Raw genomic sequence first — 20868 nt, 5'->3', positions numbered from 1 at the left:
ATACTTGACTTGTAGCTGCAATGGTTGTAGACTCACAGGACCGCACGTAGTGAAAGCTTCAATCGCCAATGAGCAATGTCTTGCAGCATTGTCTCCCCTCGAACGACTACCGACCAACCATGCGTACATGGCTGCGCATCTTTGGACACCAAACGCATGACTTCCCCGAGAGGATGATGACTGGTCGGCAACGCCTGAGACACCGGCACTCAAACACAGCTGTACCTGACAAAGATGGTCTCAAAACTCCGGTCGCTCACAAACCGAGCCTCACAAATGGCTGCTTGCGTCATGCATGGCATGGCCAGCCGTCAATCACTCCAGCGTCAATTGCATGGCTCCTCTCATCTTAACCATGCAGAGCGAAACCGGCATCACGCGCGCAAGAGAACCATCAATTGAATCAAAACTTGTACATTACGGTCATTCTCAAAGTGGTATTTTGCTACATTCAGGCTCATAAATTACAGACGAGGAGACACGTTCAGCGTAGGCGCCTTGCCAATGTCGAATCGGTCCAGGTTCATCACCTTGACCCAAGCAGCGACGAAATCCTTGACCAGCTTCTCATCACCGCCAGCCTCGGCGTACACCTCAGACAGAGCGCGGAGCTCGGCGTGAGAGCCGAAGACGAGGTCGACGCGGGTACCGGTCCACTTCTTGGCTCCGGTCTTGCGGTCGGAGCCCTCGAAGAGGTCGCCGTCGCCGACGGGCTTCCAGACGGTGCCCATGTCGAGGAGGTTGACGAAGAAGTCGTTGGTGAGGGCACCGGGGCGGTCGGTGAAGATACCGTGGGAAGAGCCATCCCAGTTAGCGTTGAGGGCTCGGAGACCACCGATGAGGGCAGTCAGCTCGGGTAGGGACAGAGTCAGAAGCTGAGCACGGTCAATGAGCAGGTGCTCAAGCTTGACACGCGGTGTCGACTGTCCGTAGTTTCGGAAGCCATCGACGGAGGGCTTGAGGTGGTTGACGGACTGGATGTCGGTCTGCTCCTGAGTAGCATCGGTGCGGCCGGGAGTGAAGGGGACGGAGACAAAGAAGCCAGCATCCTTGGCAGCCTTCTCAACACCGGCGGAACCAGCGAGGACAATGACATCAGCAAGAGAGATACGCTTGCCGGTGGGCTGAGCGTTGTTGAACTTCTGCTGGATGCCCTCAAGGACGCTGAGGACCTTGCTAAGCTGGGCAGGGTTGTTGACCTCCCAGTTCTTCTGGGGCTCAAGGCGGATGCGGGCGCCGTTGGCACCGCCGCGAAGGTCACTGCCTCGGAAGGTGGAGGCAGAGGCCCAGGCAGTAGAGGCCAGCTGGGTGGCACTCAAGCCGGACTTGAGGATCTCGGTCTTGATGGCGGCGACGTCACCCTCATCGACCAGCTTAAAGTCGACCTCGGGAACGGGGTCCTGCCACAAGAAGCTCTCCTTAGGAACCTCGGGGCCGAGGTAGCGCGACACGGGACCCATATCACGGTGGGTAAGCTTGAACCAAGCCTTGGCAAAGACCTCGGAGAACTCCTCAAAGTTGTTGAGGAAGCGTCGGGAGATCTTCTCATACTCGGGATCGAATCGGAGAGAAAGATCGGTGGTCAGCATGGTAGGGCGCTGCTTCTTGTTGGGGTCGTAGGCATGGGGGATGATCTCGGGAGCATCCTTGGCCACCCACTGGTGAGCACCGGCGGGACTCTTGGTGAGCTCCCACTCAAACTTGAAGAGGTACTCGAAGAAGTTGTTGCTCCACTTAGTGGGAGTCTTGGTCCAGGTCACCTCGAGTCCACTGGTGGTGGTGTCGGGACCCTTTCCGGACTTGTAAGAGTTGGCCCAGCCGAGGCCCTGCGCCTCAAGGCCTGCAGCCTCGGGCTCGGGACCGACGTGATCGGAGGAACCTGCTCCGTGGGTCTTGCCGAAAGAGTGGCCTCCGGCAATGAGAGCAACGGTCTCCTCATCGTTCATGGCCATGCGGCTAAATGTATCACGAATGTCTCGAGCAGCAGCAACAGGATCAGGATTACCATCAGGTCCTTCAGGGTTCACGTAGATAAGTCCCATGTCTGGTTACGTAATCAGTTGTAATTAGCCATCGAGTCGTCATGAAGCTATTCCCAGTTGTGGGGGTGGACTTACGGGCTGCGCCTAGAGGTTCCTCCAGCTTGCGCTTGTGAATATCTTTATGTGGGGTCTCATCAGAATCAATGGCGCCAGCCTTCGCTGTGCCAGGATGACCGTCGGAGTAGCGAACGTCATTGCCTAGCCAGGTTGTCTCGCCGCCCTGTATACCAGATTAGCTATTATCAACGTCAGGGACACTGTTGTAAACTTAAATAATAAGTCGATTCGTCCGCTTCCCATGTATCCTCGCGGCCACCGGCGAAGCCGATGGTCTTGAAGCCCATGGACTCAAGAGCAACGTTGCCGGTGAGGACAATCAGATCCGCCCAGGAGATCTTGTTTCCATACTTCTGCTTGATCGGCCAGAGCAGGCGACGGGCCTTATCGAGAGAGACATTGTCAGGCCAGCTGTTGAGGGGAGCGAATCGTTGTTGTCCCTGGAAAGGTGTTGATGTTAGTCTTGTGTGAATTGATCCGGTTGTCGCCATCGCTTACCTGTCGGCCTCCACCACGACCATCAAACACTCGGTAGGTACCGACGCTGTGCCACGACATTCGGATGAAGAGACCACCATAGTGGCCGAAATCAGCAGGCCAGTACTCCTGCGAGTCGGTCATAAGCTCTCGCAGGTCCTTCTTGAGACTCTCATAGTCGAGAGTCTTGAAAGCGGCAGCATAGTCGAAGTTCTCGCCTCGGGGGTTGGTGACGTTCGTGTGTTGTCTCAAGATGTTGGTCTTGAGAGAATCGGGCCACCAGTCGCGTCGCTGGGTTCCTTGTCCGGCGACATTGGGGACGGTGTGGGCAACGGGGCACTTGGATTCGGCCATGGTGACGATTGTGTTAATGGAGGTGTATCTTCTTCGCAGTCCGCAGCAGATCAAAACCACGGGAGAAAGAAAAAAGAAGAGCAAGCTCACCGAGCACGGTTTGCGGGGGTGGAGCTGGGATTTATAACACGAGCTCGACGATTGGCAAACATGGAGACACGCAGTAGCCACCAACCCCGGCATCCGGGCTTCGGCATTACGCTCCTCGGGTACTTCTACCTAATCCGTGCAATGATTTGAGTTATCTTACATCACGCACTGTTGCACCGCGGCGTCGCAACTGCGGGGAAGCTGTCCAAACTGAGGAGTTGGCCCAGCTCGTGCCTAGGTAGGGACCCGGCAAGCCATCAGTATCGGCAGAGGGCCCGGTGGATGACGAAGTGGGGACGGAGTCGCTGTGAGATTCCCGTGCTGGAGAGAGCAGAAGAGAAGCGTCTAGAAAAGATAAGCTCTTTGCCTTTCACAAGAGGAGTTCATAACGACAATTGACAGCGGGTGGCATCGTCATCATCTTGATGCCACACTCAATGGATGGCCAATGCACGCACACTCTCGCATCATCCCCTCACAGGTATCCCGTGATCGGCTTGGGTGCAACAGAGCCGAGTCAAGAAAAAGCCGGCACCTGGAAAACGATGACCGCATGTCGGCTTAGCGCTGCCTCGGACACCCCACCATGACACTGTAGCAACCAGGTTATGGTTGCGCGTTAGCAACCCTTTTGGTGCTAGAACCAACCGACGTTTTTGCTTATTCATGCTGGGTCGGTGGACCATACGGATTGGTCCCCAAGGCTCACGCTGCGGCGAAGGATGCGGCGAGAAGGCCATCGCGTCCGGGCTCAATGCGGCAGCTCACAGAGCGGGGTCAACTGCCGTAATGCCCGATTCGGTGAAAAGAATGAGAGGCATTTCTTCATGATACACGACGCAATTATCATCGTCGATTGAGGCTTGCCTGATGAAGTCAATCGGATGAGAGGAGTTCATCACAGGCCAGACTTGCCTGATTGAGTAGTTCGGGTGAGAGCCAACTGTCAATGATAAAAGGCTCGGCTTGTCCCCATTGCGTGCGCGCTCTGCCTAGGTCCTCGGGCAATCCTGCGAACCTCACCGAGTCGACTTGGCTTGAAACACGTGCTATACCGAGGGATCCCTGGGCGAGTTTTACTAATGCCGATGGAGAAGACAGGGTGCAGCTGTCGCCAGGGTCTGCGACATGTACGCGCTGTCCGTGGGTGAAGAAAAGAGACAACAACGAGTAAGACGACAGCATACCCCTCTGAAGATAACGAGAATTGCAATAAAATTATAAAATAATACGCAATGACCTGCAAAATACTACTTCGTTTAATAATATTATTTTATTATTTGAGTACTACTTTATACCGATTTCCTTACTGTGAAGATCCATAGCCTTTGAGAGTAAAGAGGCTCTGCTCTGGTGTCTCATTATTTCTTGATCTGATTGGCGCGCGCGACCTGCAGGCTGCTCGCCGGGATTATTCCAAATCGTTATTCCAAATCATTATTCCAAATCGACCTCAGACCGCTCCAATTATTCAAGCTTGAGGATTTTCAGCCACATACCTGGTCAGTCCAATCAACAGAGCATTGATGACCCAAAGAAGCAAAAAGGATGGTCAGAATTTTGCTCACCTCAAACAACAGGCGGTAAGCTCCGAAGCGGGCTACCCGTCGCTGCCAGGCACTCTTTCCGAAAATGGCAGTAATCCTGCACGAAACCGATGTCGTCAGCTTTATCGTTAATGCAGAGATGTGTAGAAATCTCCCCCAAGGTTCCGTCAGGCCGACATACAATCGGAACATCAAATTCGTGGTGAGCCATTCATTTTGCTAGGTGAAGCGCCGGCGACGGAACGGAGCTCCGTAGAGTCGGTCCCGGCGCGGAAGCGAGCCGGAGATTTAGGGTAGCCGACTCGGAAAGACTTTCCGCAGCAGACAGCGGCACCTGTTGACCGTTCTTTGGCGCGGATTTTTTTGTAAGAAGTACGCGTGGATTGACACAAATGAGCTTCCATTTTCTGATTCTGCGTTGGCCTTTCCGATGATCCTTTTTCCCACTCTGCCCACGGGCAACATGTTAGACTGACTGCAAATCATGCGTTTTGGTAAGGTTCTCTGGGTCAGACGGATGACCCCACATGAGTAGTCATGATTGGCCCCAATGTTGGTAGAAGAGATGAGATCTCTCAGATAAGATCCGATTCATGTGATAGAGCACGTGCATCTCCTTCATCAGATCTCTCCGGCTCCGGACGAAATGCTCCGTTCCACATGGTACAAAAATGGCACAACAACACGGCTGATTGATAGCAAGGCGCATGCCCTGACGAGTCTGTTTGCAGTCGTAGGTCACCTGTGGCCTTCAAATCCTCATACCCATTTATCCACATGCGCCGAACCGCCACCTTGAGGACGCGCAAGAGTTGGTGGGTTCTTCTCTTCCGAACGGAGTTTGAGACAAAGGGGCGTTGGATCCTCAACTCATATCACCCGGGCAGGTCGTCCTAGAATATGTCCCCTTCAGTATCCTCGGTCGATTCAGCTTGAAGAGCCATGGCTGCAGCTTGGCCGGCCTGATCAAGGCAGTCATCCAGTCCCGATTTCGGAGCGCCGGGATAGGCTGGTTCTCATAGTGTTCCCATGCTGGACAAGATGAAAACACACTCGGGTCTGAGGAAAGGTGTCTTCGTCCTTCATCTCGACCTCCTGTATGTCGCTCGTGCATGTCGCTCGGAGTATGTGGGGAAGCTGATCGACCTAGCTTGGCTTGTCGATCTGCGAAAAGGGTTCAGAAAAGTGCCAGTCCTGATCGTATTTCCAAGGGGGTGCCTAGGTCAAGGAAAAAACGAGACACGAGGATAGACATATTAGGTCATTCTCCCCTAATTATGGTAAATAAAATAGAATAAAAATAGAGAAAAATCTTCTAAATTATTATATTAATTTATAATATTTTTATAAATTAATTTGGTATACTGATAAGGAGTATCATGAGCCTCTTGACACTCTGGCGTCTCGTTTATTTCTTTACTCGCGTGGGGGGGGCATGATGCCTGCACCGCTGGTAAGGGCACTGGTGGGGAGATGGTTGTCTTCCTGGCGAACAGGCTGTGTATGCCCATTGGCCGGTTCTTTGGGGATCTGTGATAACTGGGGGAGATTTGCGGGAGAGGGGAGGGCGCTCGAGGAGGAAGCCGAGTTGATAATCGGGTTCGAGGTTCCGGGAGATGCCGAGCTCCCTCTAGGCTGAGCAGGAAGAGAGGGTTCTCGAGATGCGGATCGAGGAGAGCCCGCTCTGGCAAAGTGCACCATAGCTGGGTTGATGAGATTCCTAAGGGCGAAAGGGTTCTCGGTCACGTCGTGGGTCTGGTTCTCAGCCTGATTGCCGGATCCCTGCTCGGCAGACGATTTGGCGATCGGGTCTTCTTCATTCTCAGGGTCTTGTGGCCTGGAGGGTGTAGCGGGTACGGGATCATGTGATGGCTGGGGTAGGTTTCGTGGTACCATCGGTTACCGGCTGGCTCAGTAGGAGACTCAGTGAGAGCTTCTGGATTCTCGCCGAACGCCTGATGTGACTGCGTGCCCGACGTACCTACAGCTGGGTCGCTAGCAGAGTCTGTGTCCGCCGTCACCGCATCCGTGGATGGCATCGTGGAGGCCTGATGTGGGTTGGTGGTAGATTGCCGTGCTCTTATCATTGTGACCAGGCAGCTATGGTGCAGGTAGAAGAAAAAGATGGCCTGAACAATGCTGAGATGAATACGGCTGATATTTTGGTATGATGCTTCTGGCTCATGTGTCAGCAGTATTCATCGTTGATAGAAGTGGAACTGTTGTTCTCCTCATCCCGTTCAGATAGAGAGGATGGAGTAGACAAAAGGTTGGTGGTTGAGAACGAGGGAATTGGTAACTGAGATGAAGGAGGAGGCCCTGCGGTAGAGTCTTTGTTGCTGCTATTTGTTATTTCTCGGTAACGGCATAGGATCAGACTGTTTGAAGTTGCCGATCGCGGAATCACAGTCGACTCTGAGTCTGCTCCTATTTCTCTCACATCCAAGTGTTGATATTTCTACTTAGTCTTCGGCCAAATGTAAGATAGCCAGAGGAGAAGGCCGCCAAGCTCATCTCCGGTCTCATCTATTCCAGTCAATATTGGGCATGCAAGCTTGGCTCGCCAGTGTAGGAGCTCGAGGGAAGTCTCTCACGGGCCCAGGCTCTCATGACGCTTTTTGACTGGTATGCCAGACCACTTTTCGAATGAGCATTTCACGCAACATACGTAGAACTGTTGGACCACACCAGCAGAGTGTATATTTATATCATATAGGAAGGCATGCCGATAGGCAATGGCCGCGCTGCTTTGATCCGCTGGTTGAAGGTCTCTGCGGAAAGCCATCGCGATCTCGTTGACGTGTTGTTGATCAGTTGGCAGGTCATAAATTAGTTGACTGGTTGTGGTTGAACCTCTCACGAGGATAACGGAAGCGTGATCCTTTAAGACTTTTACCTTTTCAAGTGGTCGAGAATTGCAAGGGTGATTAGAAGGTTGACGTTGGATGGGAGAGCTGCTACGTGAAGGGGATTTTAACCTCTTTAGTTAGTCAAGATGCAAGCTATTCATTATGAGCAGAGCTAGTTTCAGCGCGTCATTGAAGCTATCGATGATTGCGTGGATAAACCTTATTGATTTGAGCCTATTGAAACCTCAGGCTTTGGGTATAGAGCCTTTACTGTTGAAATTACTGAGATATTGATTGTGATACTTTGATGCCCATTTTGGGTGGCATAAAGTCATAGAAGAAGAATATTTATATCATGGGCTTGAAAACAAAGAATCAACACGACCTCAACGTGCCTGTATCTACCCCTTACGATTAGGAGACCTTGTCCTCCTTCATCCTCAGCGTCGCCATCCGACCAGAGGCATACAGCCCTTTGTAGAGCTCCTGGATCCTCAACGGGGAACTTGTTCAGAATATGCTTCTCACCCTTCGTCAACCCACCACCAACGTAGATGTCGCCAACGATGACGAGCCAACACTTTTGCCGGGTGGGTATAACTTTGAGGCGTTGGGAGTTCAATATGTTGACAGAGATGATCTTTATAAGCCCTATAAAGTATATGTTTGAACAAGCTGTTAAAAATATGCTGGTTCACTTGGAGGAGTCTTCACCTGCGAGCGAAGTGGTGGGCACTCTCCTCCTCTCTACAGGCCAAGACAGGCCTCTCCGGACACAGCCCTTGAAGCACTCTTTGAGAATTTTGCCATCAGGTATCGGCCAAAAGCTTTATATGTCTAGCGTCTGCTGGCAGCGATATAGCCCTTGAGTGCCGCTTTGGAGGCGCCCTATGCCTAGTTATGGAATGTCTTGATCTGGTTGGGTGGACTTGCGGTCAATAACTCCTTTTGGAGGCGCCATTGATACCAAAATACTTCATCAAATTATGCATCATTCAGGGCGGCATAACATATTGTGCGATCGCACGATCGAGTTGCAGACCCAGAGAGGACCTAAGGCGACTTGATCTTCTTGCTTCTAAAGGGATGAGAGAGGAAGAATAAAGACAAACAACCGTAAATAATGTCAGAGGTATACATGCATTAATTACATTCACAAAGGAGCATGCAACATTATTGCGAAAAAGACAATTCAACGTGACGAATGTTGCGTGACCATCACCAGCTTCAATTTAATGTTCTCAGGGGTATGCATTGGATGCCGAGAGAAGTCACAGTTGTCGTTGCAAGATCGGTCACCCTTCCTTGAATTGAGAGCAAATGCGTGTGCGAGGCACAGGGTAGCGATCAGAGCCCTGAAGCCACTTCTGGCGGGTACTATGACTGAGGTGTTGGGGGGTCTCACTCTCGCAGCCAACGGAGTAAACAAACAATGTAATGAACGAACGATTGGCACCTCATCATCGCATTCAGCTTCTCCATGCCGCGTTCCTCTCTCTCTCAGCACCTCGGCCTTCGGAATCCCCAGCTGCACCGCCGGAAGACTTTCCGAGCGTGCCGATCATGTGAACGCTACGGCAAACGCTCACCCAACGAGTGGCTGAGACAAAGATCAGCAAAGCGACAGTGGCTCAGACAAAGTTCAAGCCCCTGGAAATAAACAACAGTTCGCCACGTGGAGACCGGCCCAACTCAATCTTTATCAATCAGTTCAATCTCCGACCACGAGGAACCGGGGGAGTCGCGTGCACCAACGCCGCCGTTTATTTTTTCCTTCTGCTTCCCCCTTTCCAATGCAGATTCGGTTCCTGGTTCGCCCCACTGGAGATCGATCCATGCCGAGGCTCAAGCGTCAGAGACAAAATGCGTATTGTTCCTGATGGGTTCGCAAAAGTCTTGTCTTTTTGAGCCATCTGTTGGTTCATGCTCTTGGTACGAGTCGCCTTTTGAGGAAAATGGCCTGTCCTGAAAGAGCTAGCAGAGGCATTTCTTGACAAGACCCTGGCAGCCCAGCAAGGACCACAGGGGGCACCGCGCCGGATCGGTCGCTTCGTTCAGCTGTTTTGGCCAAGGATCCAGGAGACTGCGGACATCGGCGAGAATTCCCAGAACTAGGACATGACTGGCTATGAATTACAGGCGGAAGAATTACCTGAAAGTCCTTCATTGGGCGCTGAACGTGTGCAATTTCCTGTACCAAGAATGCGCTACGAATAATGCCTGCTGGGGTACGGAGGCGGGCGAACAGTCAAAACCCCCACTCCGTGCCTTAACTGACAGCGCCAAAAGTCCCCCGTCCGTCATTCCCAAAGCAGTTACTCGTACCATTGCCGAGTTGCACTAACAGACCATGTCCGCGGGATGTGCTCGGTCTGGACGTTGGAAGTTCTATTTGGGCCTGAACACCGAGTCAGGCGCTTGGAATTTCTCGTTGGCCGAGTCAACCGTGAGGATCCAGGCGGCGTTTGACTCGGCCTCATGATGGAAGCCTGAACGGTGATGCTTAGGGAACACCATGGTGTCGAACCAACAGGTAGGACTTTGCATCAAGGTTTTGGGCTGCCTCAGGCTCGAAAACTCAGGCTTGGAAGGACAAGCTATGAGGGGATCTCGACATTGCTATGCTGGAAGGGACAGTTTAGAGAAATAGCCATTAACTATCAACGGTAACAGATCTCATGGGCGTACGCTAGTGCCTTGCCGAGTCATATCTAGTACTTGATGGTATCTAGATCGAGATGCACTAGTTATCCTCGCCTTTACCCGCGTTGAGCTCGCAAGTGCCGGGTAGATCAAAGCTTGTGCCTCTCCATATCGAATTATAGCCTAGTCTATAGATAACAACAATACAGTGCTCCAAGATTTAATGATGGGCTCTGATGGTTTTGCTCGTTGTGAGATATGGGATGGATAGTATATGGCATCACATAATATCTCTTGAGAGTTATAAGACTTCAGACGGAGATCATGCCCTTTACAGTTTCAGTGGTAATCCACCATCGTGAAATCAGAACAGTATGTTTCGGGGTAAGTGACTGGTGTAAGCAGCGTCTGTCATAAAAACGACAACATAGCTAGAGAGCTGATGTTGGAAGACGAGATCCCGGATTCTCTTCAGAACTGGAGTAGTCTTGAAGTTGATGAATCTCTTCGTTTGTCCCTTGAGTTGACATCACATTGACTTGACATTTAATTCCTAAGGCACAATACCGTGAGCATGACGGTCACGATACTAGAACCGATGAAAACCAGGTTTTCATTGCCAGAATCCTCACACCAACCACCGATGACTCAGTTCGTCTGAGTTGAGCATTTGGTATCTCGCTACCTACAACTTAGTCAAATACGTTATGCCATGTACATCATGCTTTGTGCCATGTACAATTAACAACTGACGACTTCCTGACAACCAGTTTAGAACCATCCTACGTTCGTAATGAGACTACCCTGAACTTCATGTCTTGGTTCAGCTTCTCAGATCAACTTGCTAGATCAACACCATCGTCACATGCTCAACTTCATGCCCCCACTGTCATCTTCCGCCTCATCCCGTTACCTGACCCAAAGAGGCTGCTGTTGGTCTTGATCTCAGAATACGAACTCATCATCTGATGCTACACAAGCTCCCGAACATGCAGGAACCCACGAAAGTCCGGGTCCCATTCTCAGGGGAACTCCTAGCCAGCTGAAAGCTTGATTTAGAAGCTGCATGATGATATCAACCAAGATGAATGCGAGAGCTTCCATGCACGATCGATGAGTCCAACCCTGTTCATCACCAACACCGTCAACACCATCAACGGTCGTGATGCTGCGCCATTTAAACCCTTGTCAGCCTAGCGACCCTTGTCTGGCGCATGAATTCCGTCCATGTGGGGAACGGACCATCGGACGGACTGCGTGATCCGAGGAGCCCTGTCAACACCAGGGTCTGGATCATCAGATTCCACCTTCTAGATCAGGCTCAATGACTGCTTGGTGCTCGATGCACTGAAAATATCGGGTTCAGTAATTATTCATTCTATTCTACATGCCATACAACAGTTTAAACTGACGCTTTGTGCGTAAAGAAGATCGTTACAAGACGGATCAGAGACCCAGATTAACCCCTGCCACATCCCGGCTTCCCCAAACCTTCCCCAGACTACAGCTCGCCTAAAAGGCGGCGAGCAGACCCAGCACCATCATACCGAAGCCGCCGATGGAGCCCATGGCAGCCGCTCCGTCGGGTGAGGCGGTTGAGCTGGTGGCAGTGGCAGCAGCCTCAGGGGTGCCAGTCGACTCGGCTGCCTTGGTGGTAGCTGATCCAGTGGACTTGACGGTAGCCGACTCATCGACTGGTGGAGCGGTGGCACCACCAGTCACGTCGTAACAGAACTGAGCTGCAGCTGGAAGGACATCCTCTGCGAGGCGTTAGTGTTGCTTGATCAGGCTCTGAGGCAGGCCGACTTACCAACTGACTTGGCAGCACCGCATGCTTGAAGAACGCAGGCCTGGGCTCCAGTGTAGATGTTGCGGTAGTTGTCCACCTCGCAGAGGCAGTCATTGTCCTCAGGCTTGCAGCTGGATGAACCCTTGATGGCCTTGGTGAGACAATCATGTGAGCACTCGGGGAGCGCATCAAACATGGTCTTTTCAGCGGCGCTGGCGAGGCCAGCAATGGCGAGAACAACAAAAGCAGCCTTCATTTTTTCGAGACAAAGGTAAAGTTTACTTGACCAACCGCCGGAAGCGGGCGATTTACCCGTCTTAATAGTAGGTGAGCCATCACAAAGGTTGCATGTCAAGTGCGGCTGTAGAGCATGGCCCTTGGCGACCTTGCCGAACTGAGCGAGAATGGGCTCTTGGTGAGTACGAGATGCCGTCCTAGTTGAGCGGTATGGCCATTCTTTGTGGCCGAGCAATCTCTCAGAGTCACTCCCCCCACTTCATGTTCCTTTTCAGCTCCCCTTCCTCGGCTGCACATGGTGCAACAGCGAGCTCCCTAGCTTGGCTAGCCCGTCCGGCCGTCGGCTCGTGTGATTTTGGCTCGGCTATGCCGTCCAGGGTCAACGTATCGTTAGTGGCGTGAGAGGGTGGGATCTGATAAGATAATCATTTCATTAGTGCCAAATGCTTGACAGGGAGTTCGTGGGGTGAGTGGACGAAGGTCAATGAGGCCCACTGTTGTAGGCCTGTGTGCTAATTCGGCTCGTCCGGAAAGGAGCTCGGCGTCTTCTTGGCCTCTTGAACGGGCCAGCTGCAGATGAGCTTGTACCAATGAGTTTTCTGGGACCGATAGCGGAGCCCCTGCTGGTGTTGACAGGGTCTTTGACAGGGTAAGAAGCAAAAACTAGACTATCAGATGATCTGATAACTCTAATCGTATCCATACAGGCTTCAATCGCCACCGCCAAGGTTGGCTAGATCCAAAGCGAAATGAGCGCCGCAGCCACAACTACAGGCCCAGGACCAGGAGCGCTTCGAAGCGGCCAATGATCGGAGATGAGGTCCTTGCATGCCTTCTCAGGCACCTCTAGACTTGATGAGATCCATGCCGGTAGAGGCCCTTCTCTGAGATATTAATACCCGGTATCTCTCGCCTCTCAGCTCGAATCTCTTTCCAGCATCGCAATCCGTCTTCAACACTCGCTCACTACTTGCTTCCGTCGACAACGACCACATTCGCTAGAACATCACTCGTTCGATTTCAACAAACTCTCCAAGCAAGATGAAGACCTCCACCTCGATCCGCCTTGCCGCTGCCGGCGTCATCGGCCTGGCCTCCATGGCTCAGGCTCAGTCCGTCTGCGCCATCAACTGCTTCCAGGGCGTCATCACCGATCATCCCCCTCTGGACTGCACTGAGGAGAACATGTACCTGTGCTTCTGCAAGCGCTCCAACCTCCAGAACTGGTTCGCTGAGTGCATCTGGGACGAGTGTGGTAGCCAGTCCGAGGCCGCCATCGCCTTTGGCGTGAACCTGTGCGCTGGTAAGTCACAGAGTCATTGAAGTTGAACTTGTCTAATCATTTCAGACTACGGCATCACCATCACTCCTCCCACCAAGCCCGAGGAGCAGCCCACCACCACCAAGGCCGAGCCCAAGCCTACCACCCAGGCCGAGGAGGAGCCCGAGGAGACCCAGGCTGAGGAGGAGCCCGAGTCCACTCGGGCCGAGACCCAGCCCACTTCCACCAAGGCTGAGGAGCAGCCTGAGGAGACCCAGGCCGAGGAGACTGAGGCTGAGGAGACCAAGCCCGCCGAGGAGACCAAGGCTACCACTGCTGCTGCTCCTGCCGAGACCTCTGCCGAGACCGAGAAGCCTGCTGCTCCCAAGCCCACCACCGTTGTCGTCAAGCCTTCGCACGCCGACAACACCACCGTCGTCAGCCCCACCAACCCTCCCACTGTTGTCAACATGGTAAGTCCACAGTATCTCAACTCACAGACTCATACTAACAGACACAGGGTGCTTCCAACGCTGCCTCTGGCATCCTGGCTGCTGCCGGTCTTGCCGTCGCTGCCTTCCAGCTTCTGTAAGCATAGCTTCTTGGCTGACCAACCCCTAATGACCTGGGTTATGGCCCGGAACATTTAATATTCAATGTGTATACATCTTCTTTCCGGTTCGGGTCCGGCTGGGCTTGACTGGGTACATGTCAGGGTAGTTCTGGCTTAAGGCATGAGCCTGACAATAATATTATTATCTATTACTGAACTTAACATGAACCGACGCAATGTGAAATGGTTGACCTGTGTGATACATGATACTTCACCTGATAGACCTGTCACTACGTGCAAGTCTTTAGGTATTTTAAAGTTGCCATCTCTGTGCCACAAGCCAAGACTGAGAGTGCTTGCAGGACTGCATATCCCTGTTGAGCAGGGAAGCTGACGTGATATCCTTTGCCCATGTATCACCGGGTTAGGCGAGTGAGGCGAAATCACTTTATTGATCCTTCTGTCCCTGTAGATCACCTCCGCAGCTCCAAAGGCCCCTCAAATTATGCACGCGTCACTGCTGCAAGCCGTACACTGTGCTGTGATATGTGGTATTAGTTTAGGTACAAGTCTATAAAATAAACGATTAATACGGCCCCTATTTGAACGTGACAAGACAATATTCTGAACCGCCGAGCAGTAGAAACCTCCGATCCTCGAATGTCATAAATCCACCTGAACCGTATCTCGGTCATTCGAGACTAATGGCTGTTTGATCTGGCTCTCCCGGTCTCCTCATCTTGCAGCACTGATTGTTCTTGCATGGCTGCAGCATGCTGAGCTCGCATCTTCTGAAGAATCTGAACAGCCTCAGAGGCATATTGGCACTTGAGTCTAATCCGACCACCATATTTGTAAAATAGAAACGGGAATGGAACACAGGCAAGAGCCAGAAACGCCGGAACGGAGCCTGCCCATTGAACACCGAGATTCTCGTACATATGCGGTGTGAATAGAGGAAATGCTGCACCAAAGAGAGATCGAAGGACAGAATTGGCGGCCAGGACCGAAGCAGCAAAGACCACATCTGTTTCCTATTAGAGTTATGAATGTGTGTGAGGATGGCAACTTACAAGAGTCAATCAGATAGTTTAGTAGAGAAAGGAAGACCAGAACCAATCCCAGACCAAAGAAGGCAGAGCCAACAATTGGCACAGCCCAGTGGATAGAAGGATAGGTTGTCCAAGCAAACCAAAACAGTCCTATGGGAATAAAGACAGACCCAAGCATTGCTAGAGTAAGTCTCGCTTCTGGGTCAAGCATGCCACCCTTGGCAGCTGCTAAACGCGCGTAACGCTTGTTTTCGAAAATGGCCATCAGCGTGGCGAGTGACACACCAACTGCAGTCCCGATGAAGGCCAGGCCTCCAACTCCCGGGCTCCAGCCTCGTCCTACTTGAAAGACAATGGGAAAGGCGGCAAAGCACATGTACAAGGTGCCGTAGATGATGGAGATGTATATCGAGAGGAGCAGGACGATGGGCTCTTTGAATAACAAGGTCCAGGGTCGTGTGAGAGCAACTTTAAGCTGGCTGGAAATGGACTTTGGAGGCTGACCGGCGTCGAGGAGCGAGATGTAGACTCTGCCTGTTCTTTCAGAGAGCATTTGGGCCCGTTGGCGAAGAAGATATGGGGCGTATGTTTCCGGAACAAGAAGTGTAATGAGAATCCAGAAAACCCCGGTGAAGATTGCCATCAAGCCTAGAAGCCAACGCCAGCCCTCTGTCTCTCCGAGGAAGCCACCGACAATGGGGCCTATAAACGAGTCAGCAGGTCATTCATGATATACACCATCTCTCATACCAATGGCGGGCCCCAAGAAGGGAGCAAGACCAAATAGACTGCCTGCCAGACCGCGTTCAGTATGGCTGAACATGTCCGCAATAACGCCTCCCGCGTTGGTCAATGGAGAAGAACCGAATGCGCCGGCGAGGAAACGAAGGACGAGTAAAGTTGGCATTGTCTGCGCGCAGGCAGCTCCTACATTGAACGCAGTCAAGGCAAAGTACGTAAAGACAAAGACCTTTTGCCTTCCATACAGCTCGGATAGAGGAGCCCAGAGCAGTGGCCCAACGGCAAAGCCCAATACAAAGAGCGACACACCCAGAGTTGCTACTTCCTGGGATATGTCAAAGGCGCGGATTATTTCCCTTATGCCTCCAGTATATGCAGAGCTCACAAAGGTGACAGCCAGAGTTGCGATCGCCTGAAGAATGGTAATCATCCATTTCCTCCATGGCGCAAAAGTCATGGCATCTTGAGGATCGTTGGGGAGGAACTTGACGAGGAAAGGATTCGATTCTGTTCCCTCGCCTACGTAGTTGTGCTCGGAGAACTTCTCCTCATCGATCGGACCTCGGACTCGGGCCTTTGCCCATTGAAAAGGCCTGAAGCTTGTGGTTTCTTCGATTTCGATGACATCGGCGATGGTCGTCGAGGAGGACGAGGGACTTGGGGGAGGAGGCGCCATGACTTCGTGGACGTCTGCGATCGAATCGAAAAGAGAAGATGCAAGCGTCACATGGCCACTCGAGATTGATGTCTTGTTAAAGTCTAGATCCAACATCTCAGATGCGGAGGTCGGTATAAGTCACCCATGTCCCTCGGCATTTCAGCTGATAACCCCGCGGTGTTTTCTTCGGGAATAACAACCAACGCATCCAACGGCATTATAGAAATTCCCATCCCGACCCGTACATGAAACCCCGAAAGGCCGAGACGAGAAACTCCCAAATGACGACTTGTTTAAACTCCGCGGATCGATATGGACTACGAAACGCCCTCTCCTCAGCAGAATGGAGCGGGGAAAAGAGGGAAGCCTAGTAAGGCGTGCGTTCCCTGTCGCGCACGCAAGATCAAGTGCGACGCTGCTGTGACTGGACTGCCCTGCAGCAGCTGTGTCAGCCGACAGTGCGTCCCGAATTGTGTCTTGTCGGCGCGCAAACCCCGAAGACGGTCAGTGAGCACCTAAGTCTTGAAATAAATACACTTGAGATTGATATGGTGTCACATTAGGATTGTACGCACAGTTGCCGTCGAAAAGGAGTCCAGAGCACCACGACCTGACGAACATGTAGGTGAAGCCGGTTCTCTGTATTCCTCGGTCGCCCTCTTATGCTGCTCCTGTTTCCGCGTGCCTATCGAACAATAGATGCCGAGGCTGACATTCCCCGATAGACTCCAGAGCACGCAATAAACAGCGCCCAAACAACACGTACAGAGGCGTCGGATCAGGTAACCCTACCTCAGACATCTCCTCTGGATCACAATAGCTCCACCCCTCGGGATCACCAGTCTCGGCCTGACCTACATTACCTCAATATTTTGCACGACGCCATCACCGACTCGCCAACAAGTCCACAGCACGCCAGCAACGATACCCCCGGGAGCCGACCTGATGATGACCTCATCCCTCGGATCCGGCTCTGGAATAAGCCACCGGAACTAGATGAGGTGGACAACGAGTTTCTTACTAAAAAGGGAGTTTTTGACTTGCCTGCTCCATGCTATATGTCAGTCAGGGCTCGAAGGTTACGTCTGCATTGGCCATCTACTGACACAACTAGGGACATGCTTGTTAGGACGTATTTTCATCAAGCCTGCTCTTGCAGTCCCGTCATCGAAAGAGTGGAGTTTCTCAGAAGCTATCAGTCGGGGGCCTGCTCCTTGTTTCTACTCTACGCCATCTTTGCAGCCGCAACTCTCTTTGCGCCACCGGAAGCCATATCCGGCTGTGGATTCACTCACCGTTCGGCTGCTCAAGAATCGTTCTTCTTAAAGGCAAATCTGCTTTACGACTTTCAGTATGAAAAAGATACCCTGCGCATGTTGCAGGGTTCACTCATCTTGGGTGTCATCATTCTTGACCATCCAACAGATAGAGACTTTCAGTATTGGTTCCATAACTCGATCCGCCTTGCAGTCAAGCTTGATATACATAATACGTGGGCTCTTAACTATTCTTTCTAGCGGCTAACAACTGACGATGCTATAGGTGTGCTAGAGGAGACGCATCTTTCAGACAGTTGAAGCTTTACAGGCGGATCTGGTGGGTTCTTTACGTATGCCACAGCCCCTTCTCGTCCTGCTCGATTTTGACTTGGCTTATAGATTCGTGACGTCTTTCATTCGTTCGTCAACACACAGAATCTTCGACTCCTTGAGAGTGTTCCCCTGTTAAAACTCCTCAACAAAGATGACTGGGAAATCGACGACATACATGAAGAATCCGACTTGTGGTCACCGATATCCCACCAGCAAAAGACTTCACTAATTGCCCACTGCGAACTGGCCCAAATTTGTAGGTTACAAGCCAATCGCTAATTGCGGAGCTTATAATAACCCAGTTACAGTTGGAAATTGCTTGTCGACAGTCAAGAATGGGTCTCATCAAGGGTCTCATCAAGATGTACGCCAACTGATGCGTCCACTGGATGTTTGGCGTACGTCCCTCGCTAAGAAGATGGGTATTACCGACCCTTTTCATGATAGCGAGATATACTACCCAGAGACCCTCGCAACAAGCTACAGGTTTGAAGCCATCATGTGTCGCCTACTTCGTCGCTGCTGGCGTTCGCAAAATGTGAGTGGAAGTGAGTGGGCGAAGCAGAGACTTCGGTTAGCCATCTTTGAGCTTGACACCATCGCCAAGAGAGTCCTGGCGAATGGAACTATCCAGAAGTTCCCATTGACTTTGTAATTGCCAACTGCCATTTGATAGTAACGTTTTTATTAATCACCATTCTAGTGTCAGTACAATGCCGGCTCTCCTGGCACTTCATATCGAAACAGCACTTGATCCGTCAGAGACAGATCTTGTCCGCTCAATGGCCAAACTGTCAATTAGCCAGACAATGCTGGCTCTTGACCAAATCAAGGATGTTCCTGCAATATCACGAGCCCTTCCGGCCTTTGAGATGGTGCTCTCTAAGAAGAACCTTTACTCGACTCCATCAAGCCATTCCGAGTCCATGCAGTCACCCTCAGCCCAGGATCGCCCGAACCAATCGTCTGCGTTATTGGACGCGCATACTGGCATAGACTCGCACCTCGGTTTGGGGGAGCATCTTTCTCCTCATGGCGACTTTTTGGGATTCGATTTCTTGGATCGGTGGGAGATGGAGGAGTTGGACTTTACAGGCATCTACTGATGTAGTCTGTTTGGCCACGAGAGTACGCATCGATAAAGAAACGACCTAATTTAGAAATGATACCTAGTTGGCCCAGGTCCTAGATTCCTTGAGCTCTAGATACTTTTCCCAACCAGGCATACCTCCGATCCAAAACTTCATATCGCCGGCTTCCTCCTGAGCACCAAGGCGTGCTAGTTGCTTCTGGTACTGCTCCCGCAACTCATCGTTCCCGGCCGCATCACAGAGAGATCTCAGGATGATACGAGATGTTCGTGAGCTCTCACTAGGGAATCTGTTGATAGCCTCTAAAGCCATGGTCCAGTATGAGCGTGCCTTGTCGAAGTTGGATATGACGTGGTAAACCTTGGCCAGAATTATGTAGGCTCGAATCTTCTCATACTTGAGACGAGGGAACTCCTTCAAGGCACTGAGACAAAGCACTTTGGCATTGTAGTATTGTCCTCGGGCAAAGAGCACTTCCGCCAGGGACAACTCTAAAAGGCCCTTGCCCATCACGGGGATGTAGGCTCCTTCACGGCGTTTGATCTCCCACCGCAGAATGTTTTCGGCCCATGTGAAAAGGACCAACTCTCGTAGCGCGTCAGCAAGCTCGCAGATGAGGTCTCGGAGATCTTCATCAAGGACAATCTCGCTGGGCTGTTGAGACAAACGACGCCCTGCGTCAAGTAGAATGATGGCTTCGTGGGTTTCCCCCCGTTGACGAAGAGACCTGCCCCGGACGACGCGCTTTTTGAAGTCCACTGCTTTCTCCATTGGAGATGGGGTCTCGCTCAGGGGAGACCAAGTTTCGAGCACCTCTTCGGCTGATTTCAGTGCTTCGATTTGCATAAAGTTGAGAGCTCGCTGGATTGCGTGCTGGCCAGCGATCGAATGCATTCTCTCATCAAGAGCAACCTCTTCGCTGCTTCTGGGGGCCAGATTGGCTGCGGATTGAAGCATGGAACCTTCAATGCGATTCAAAACGCATTCCGCTAGTGCAATGCGAGAGGCGAGATATGGGCTCTCAACACCAACTGACACGCGCTTGGCTTGGTCAATGGCAAACTGCTTCCAAGCCATGTCGGAGAATCGGGATGACTCAACTAGGGTGAGTCCGAGATCGATCTTTGTAGCGTTGGAGAGGCCAGGGAAGTCGTCTGGGCAAGCCTTAAGCGTATGCTTCAGGTGGGGGAAGGCCAGAGTCGGGTCATCAGAACTGAGTGGTTAGTGAAGGGATGAGTATGTGGTGGGCTGAACCTACACAGGCTCCAGGTACTTCCAAGGAATTGATCTGTAGGTGACGATCAAGGCCCAGTTCTTCCAGCGTGCCTGATCATCAGGAGCGTGTCTCTGGCGAGCAAGATGGGCAATTTCCCCATCAACCTCATAGAGCTGATCTGAGATCTTGATGTAGGCGTGGGGCAGACGACTCATGGCAGATGCCAGACTTGGCTGGCTCGATAGAACGTTGACTAGATCTGAAGGGAGACCAACAGCGCTTGCGTCCACCCTGTCGATATTGCCCTGGGAATTCCATCGATTGCGGGATGATGAGCCTCGGATGAGGAGGCTGAAAGGGATCTTGGTAGGTGCAAGGAATGACGAGAGATTCAGCAGCTTGCTCGAGTCATCGCACCTCGAGAGCGCGGGCTGACGGGGCTCCAACGAAGACATGATGACGTGGAGCAAGCAAAGCAAGTGGAGGAGTGTTGCTGAGTACTCGCGTACTGGGTATGCAAGTTGAGTTTGACGAACTCTAGCTGTCCGTGCCCGGGTAGATGGAGTCAAGGTTGATAGAAGGACGATAGCTACTGATAGCTACTCATCCAGAATCAATT

At 51.9% G+C, this 20868-nt stretch overlaps 6 protein-coding genes across 6 annotated transcripts; 2 read left to right on the top strand and 4 right to left on the bottom strand.

Annotated features, from left to right (window-relative positions):
• Positions 1–464: 464 nt before the first annotated feature.
• NCS54_01358500 (Catalase-peroxidase) lies at positions 465–2930 on the bottom strand (the record flags this gene model as incomplete). Its single annotated transcript, XM_053158771.1, has 4 exons — positions 465–2044; positions 2118–2240; positions 2299–2539; positions 2598–2930. The coding sequence occupies 4 exons, from the start codon at positions 2928–2930 to the stop codon at positions 465–467; spliced, it is 2277 nt and encodes a 758-aa protein (XP_053014746.1).
• An 8641-nt stretch (positions 2931–11571) lies between these two features.
• NCS54_01358400 (CFEM domain-containing protein) lies at positions 11572–12104 on the bottom strand (the record flags this gene model as incomplete). Its single annotated transcript, XM_053158770.1, has 2 exons — positions 11572–11819; positions 11870–12104. 2 exons carry the CDS (start codon positions 12102–12104, stop codon positions 11572–11574), a joined length of 483 nt encoding a protein of 160 aa, XP_053014745.1.
• Positions 12105–13126: 1022 nt separating this feature from the next.
• Positions 13127–13938, top strand: NCS54_01358300 (CFEM domain-containing protein; the record flags this gene model as incomplete). Its single annotated transcript, XM_053158769.1, has 3 exons — positions 13127–13388; positions 13434–13819; positions 13867–13938. 3 exons carry the CDS (start codon positions 13127–13129, stop codon positions 13936–13938), a joined length of 720 nt encoding a protein of 239 aa, XP_053014744.1.
• A 662-nt stretch (positions 13939–14600) lies between these two features.
• Positions 14601–16368, bottom strand: NCS54_01358200 (Efflux pump FUB11; the record flags this gene model as incomplete). The annotated part of the gene is made up of 3 exons (XM_053158768.1): positions 14601–14926; positions 14973–15653; positions 15702–16368. 3 exons carry the CDS (start codon positions 16366–16368, stop codon positions 14601–14603), a joined length of 1674 nt encoding a protein of 557 aa, XP_053014743.1.
• A 294-nt stretch (positions 16369–16662) lies between these two features.
• On the top strand, positions 16663–19048 carry NCS54_01358100 (Zn(2)-C6 fungal-type domain-containing protein; the record flags this gene model as incomplete). The annotated part of the gene is made up of 8 exons (XM_053158767.1): positions 16663–16853; positions 16914–16971; positions 17076–17410; positions 17465–17842; positions 17893–17959; positions 18009–18198; positions 18251–18593; positions 18646–19048. 8 exons carry the CDS (start codon positions 16663–16665, stop codon positions 19046–19048), a joined length of 1965 nt encoding a protein of 654 aa, XP_053014742.1.
• Positions 19049–19111: 63 nt separating this feature from the next.
• NCS54_01358000 (Hypothetical protein) lies at positions 19112–20704 on the bottom strand (the record flags this gene model as incomplete). The annotated part of the gene is made up of 2 exons (XM_053158766.1): positions 19112–20246; positions 20292–20704. The coding sequence occupies 2 exons, from the start codon at positions 20702–20704 to the stop codon at positions 19112–19114; spliced, it is 1548 nt and encodes a 515-aa protein (XP_053014741.1).
• Positions 20705–20868: the final 164 nt, after the last annotated feature.

This window comes from Fusarium falciforme, chromosome 11, assembly GCF_026873545.1.
Source record: "Fusarium falciforme chromosome 11, complete sequence".
In the NCBI taxonomy this organism is placed as follows: domain Eukaryota; kingdom Fungi; phylum Ascomycota; class Sordariomycetes; order Hypocreales; family Nectriaceae; genus Fusarium; species Fusarium falciforme.
Note: the sequence above shows the minus strand (reverse complement) of the source record. Positions and strands in the feature narration are given on the sequence as shown.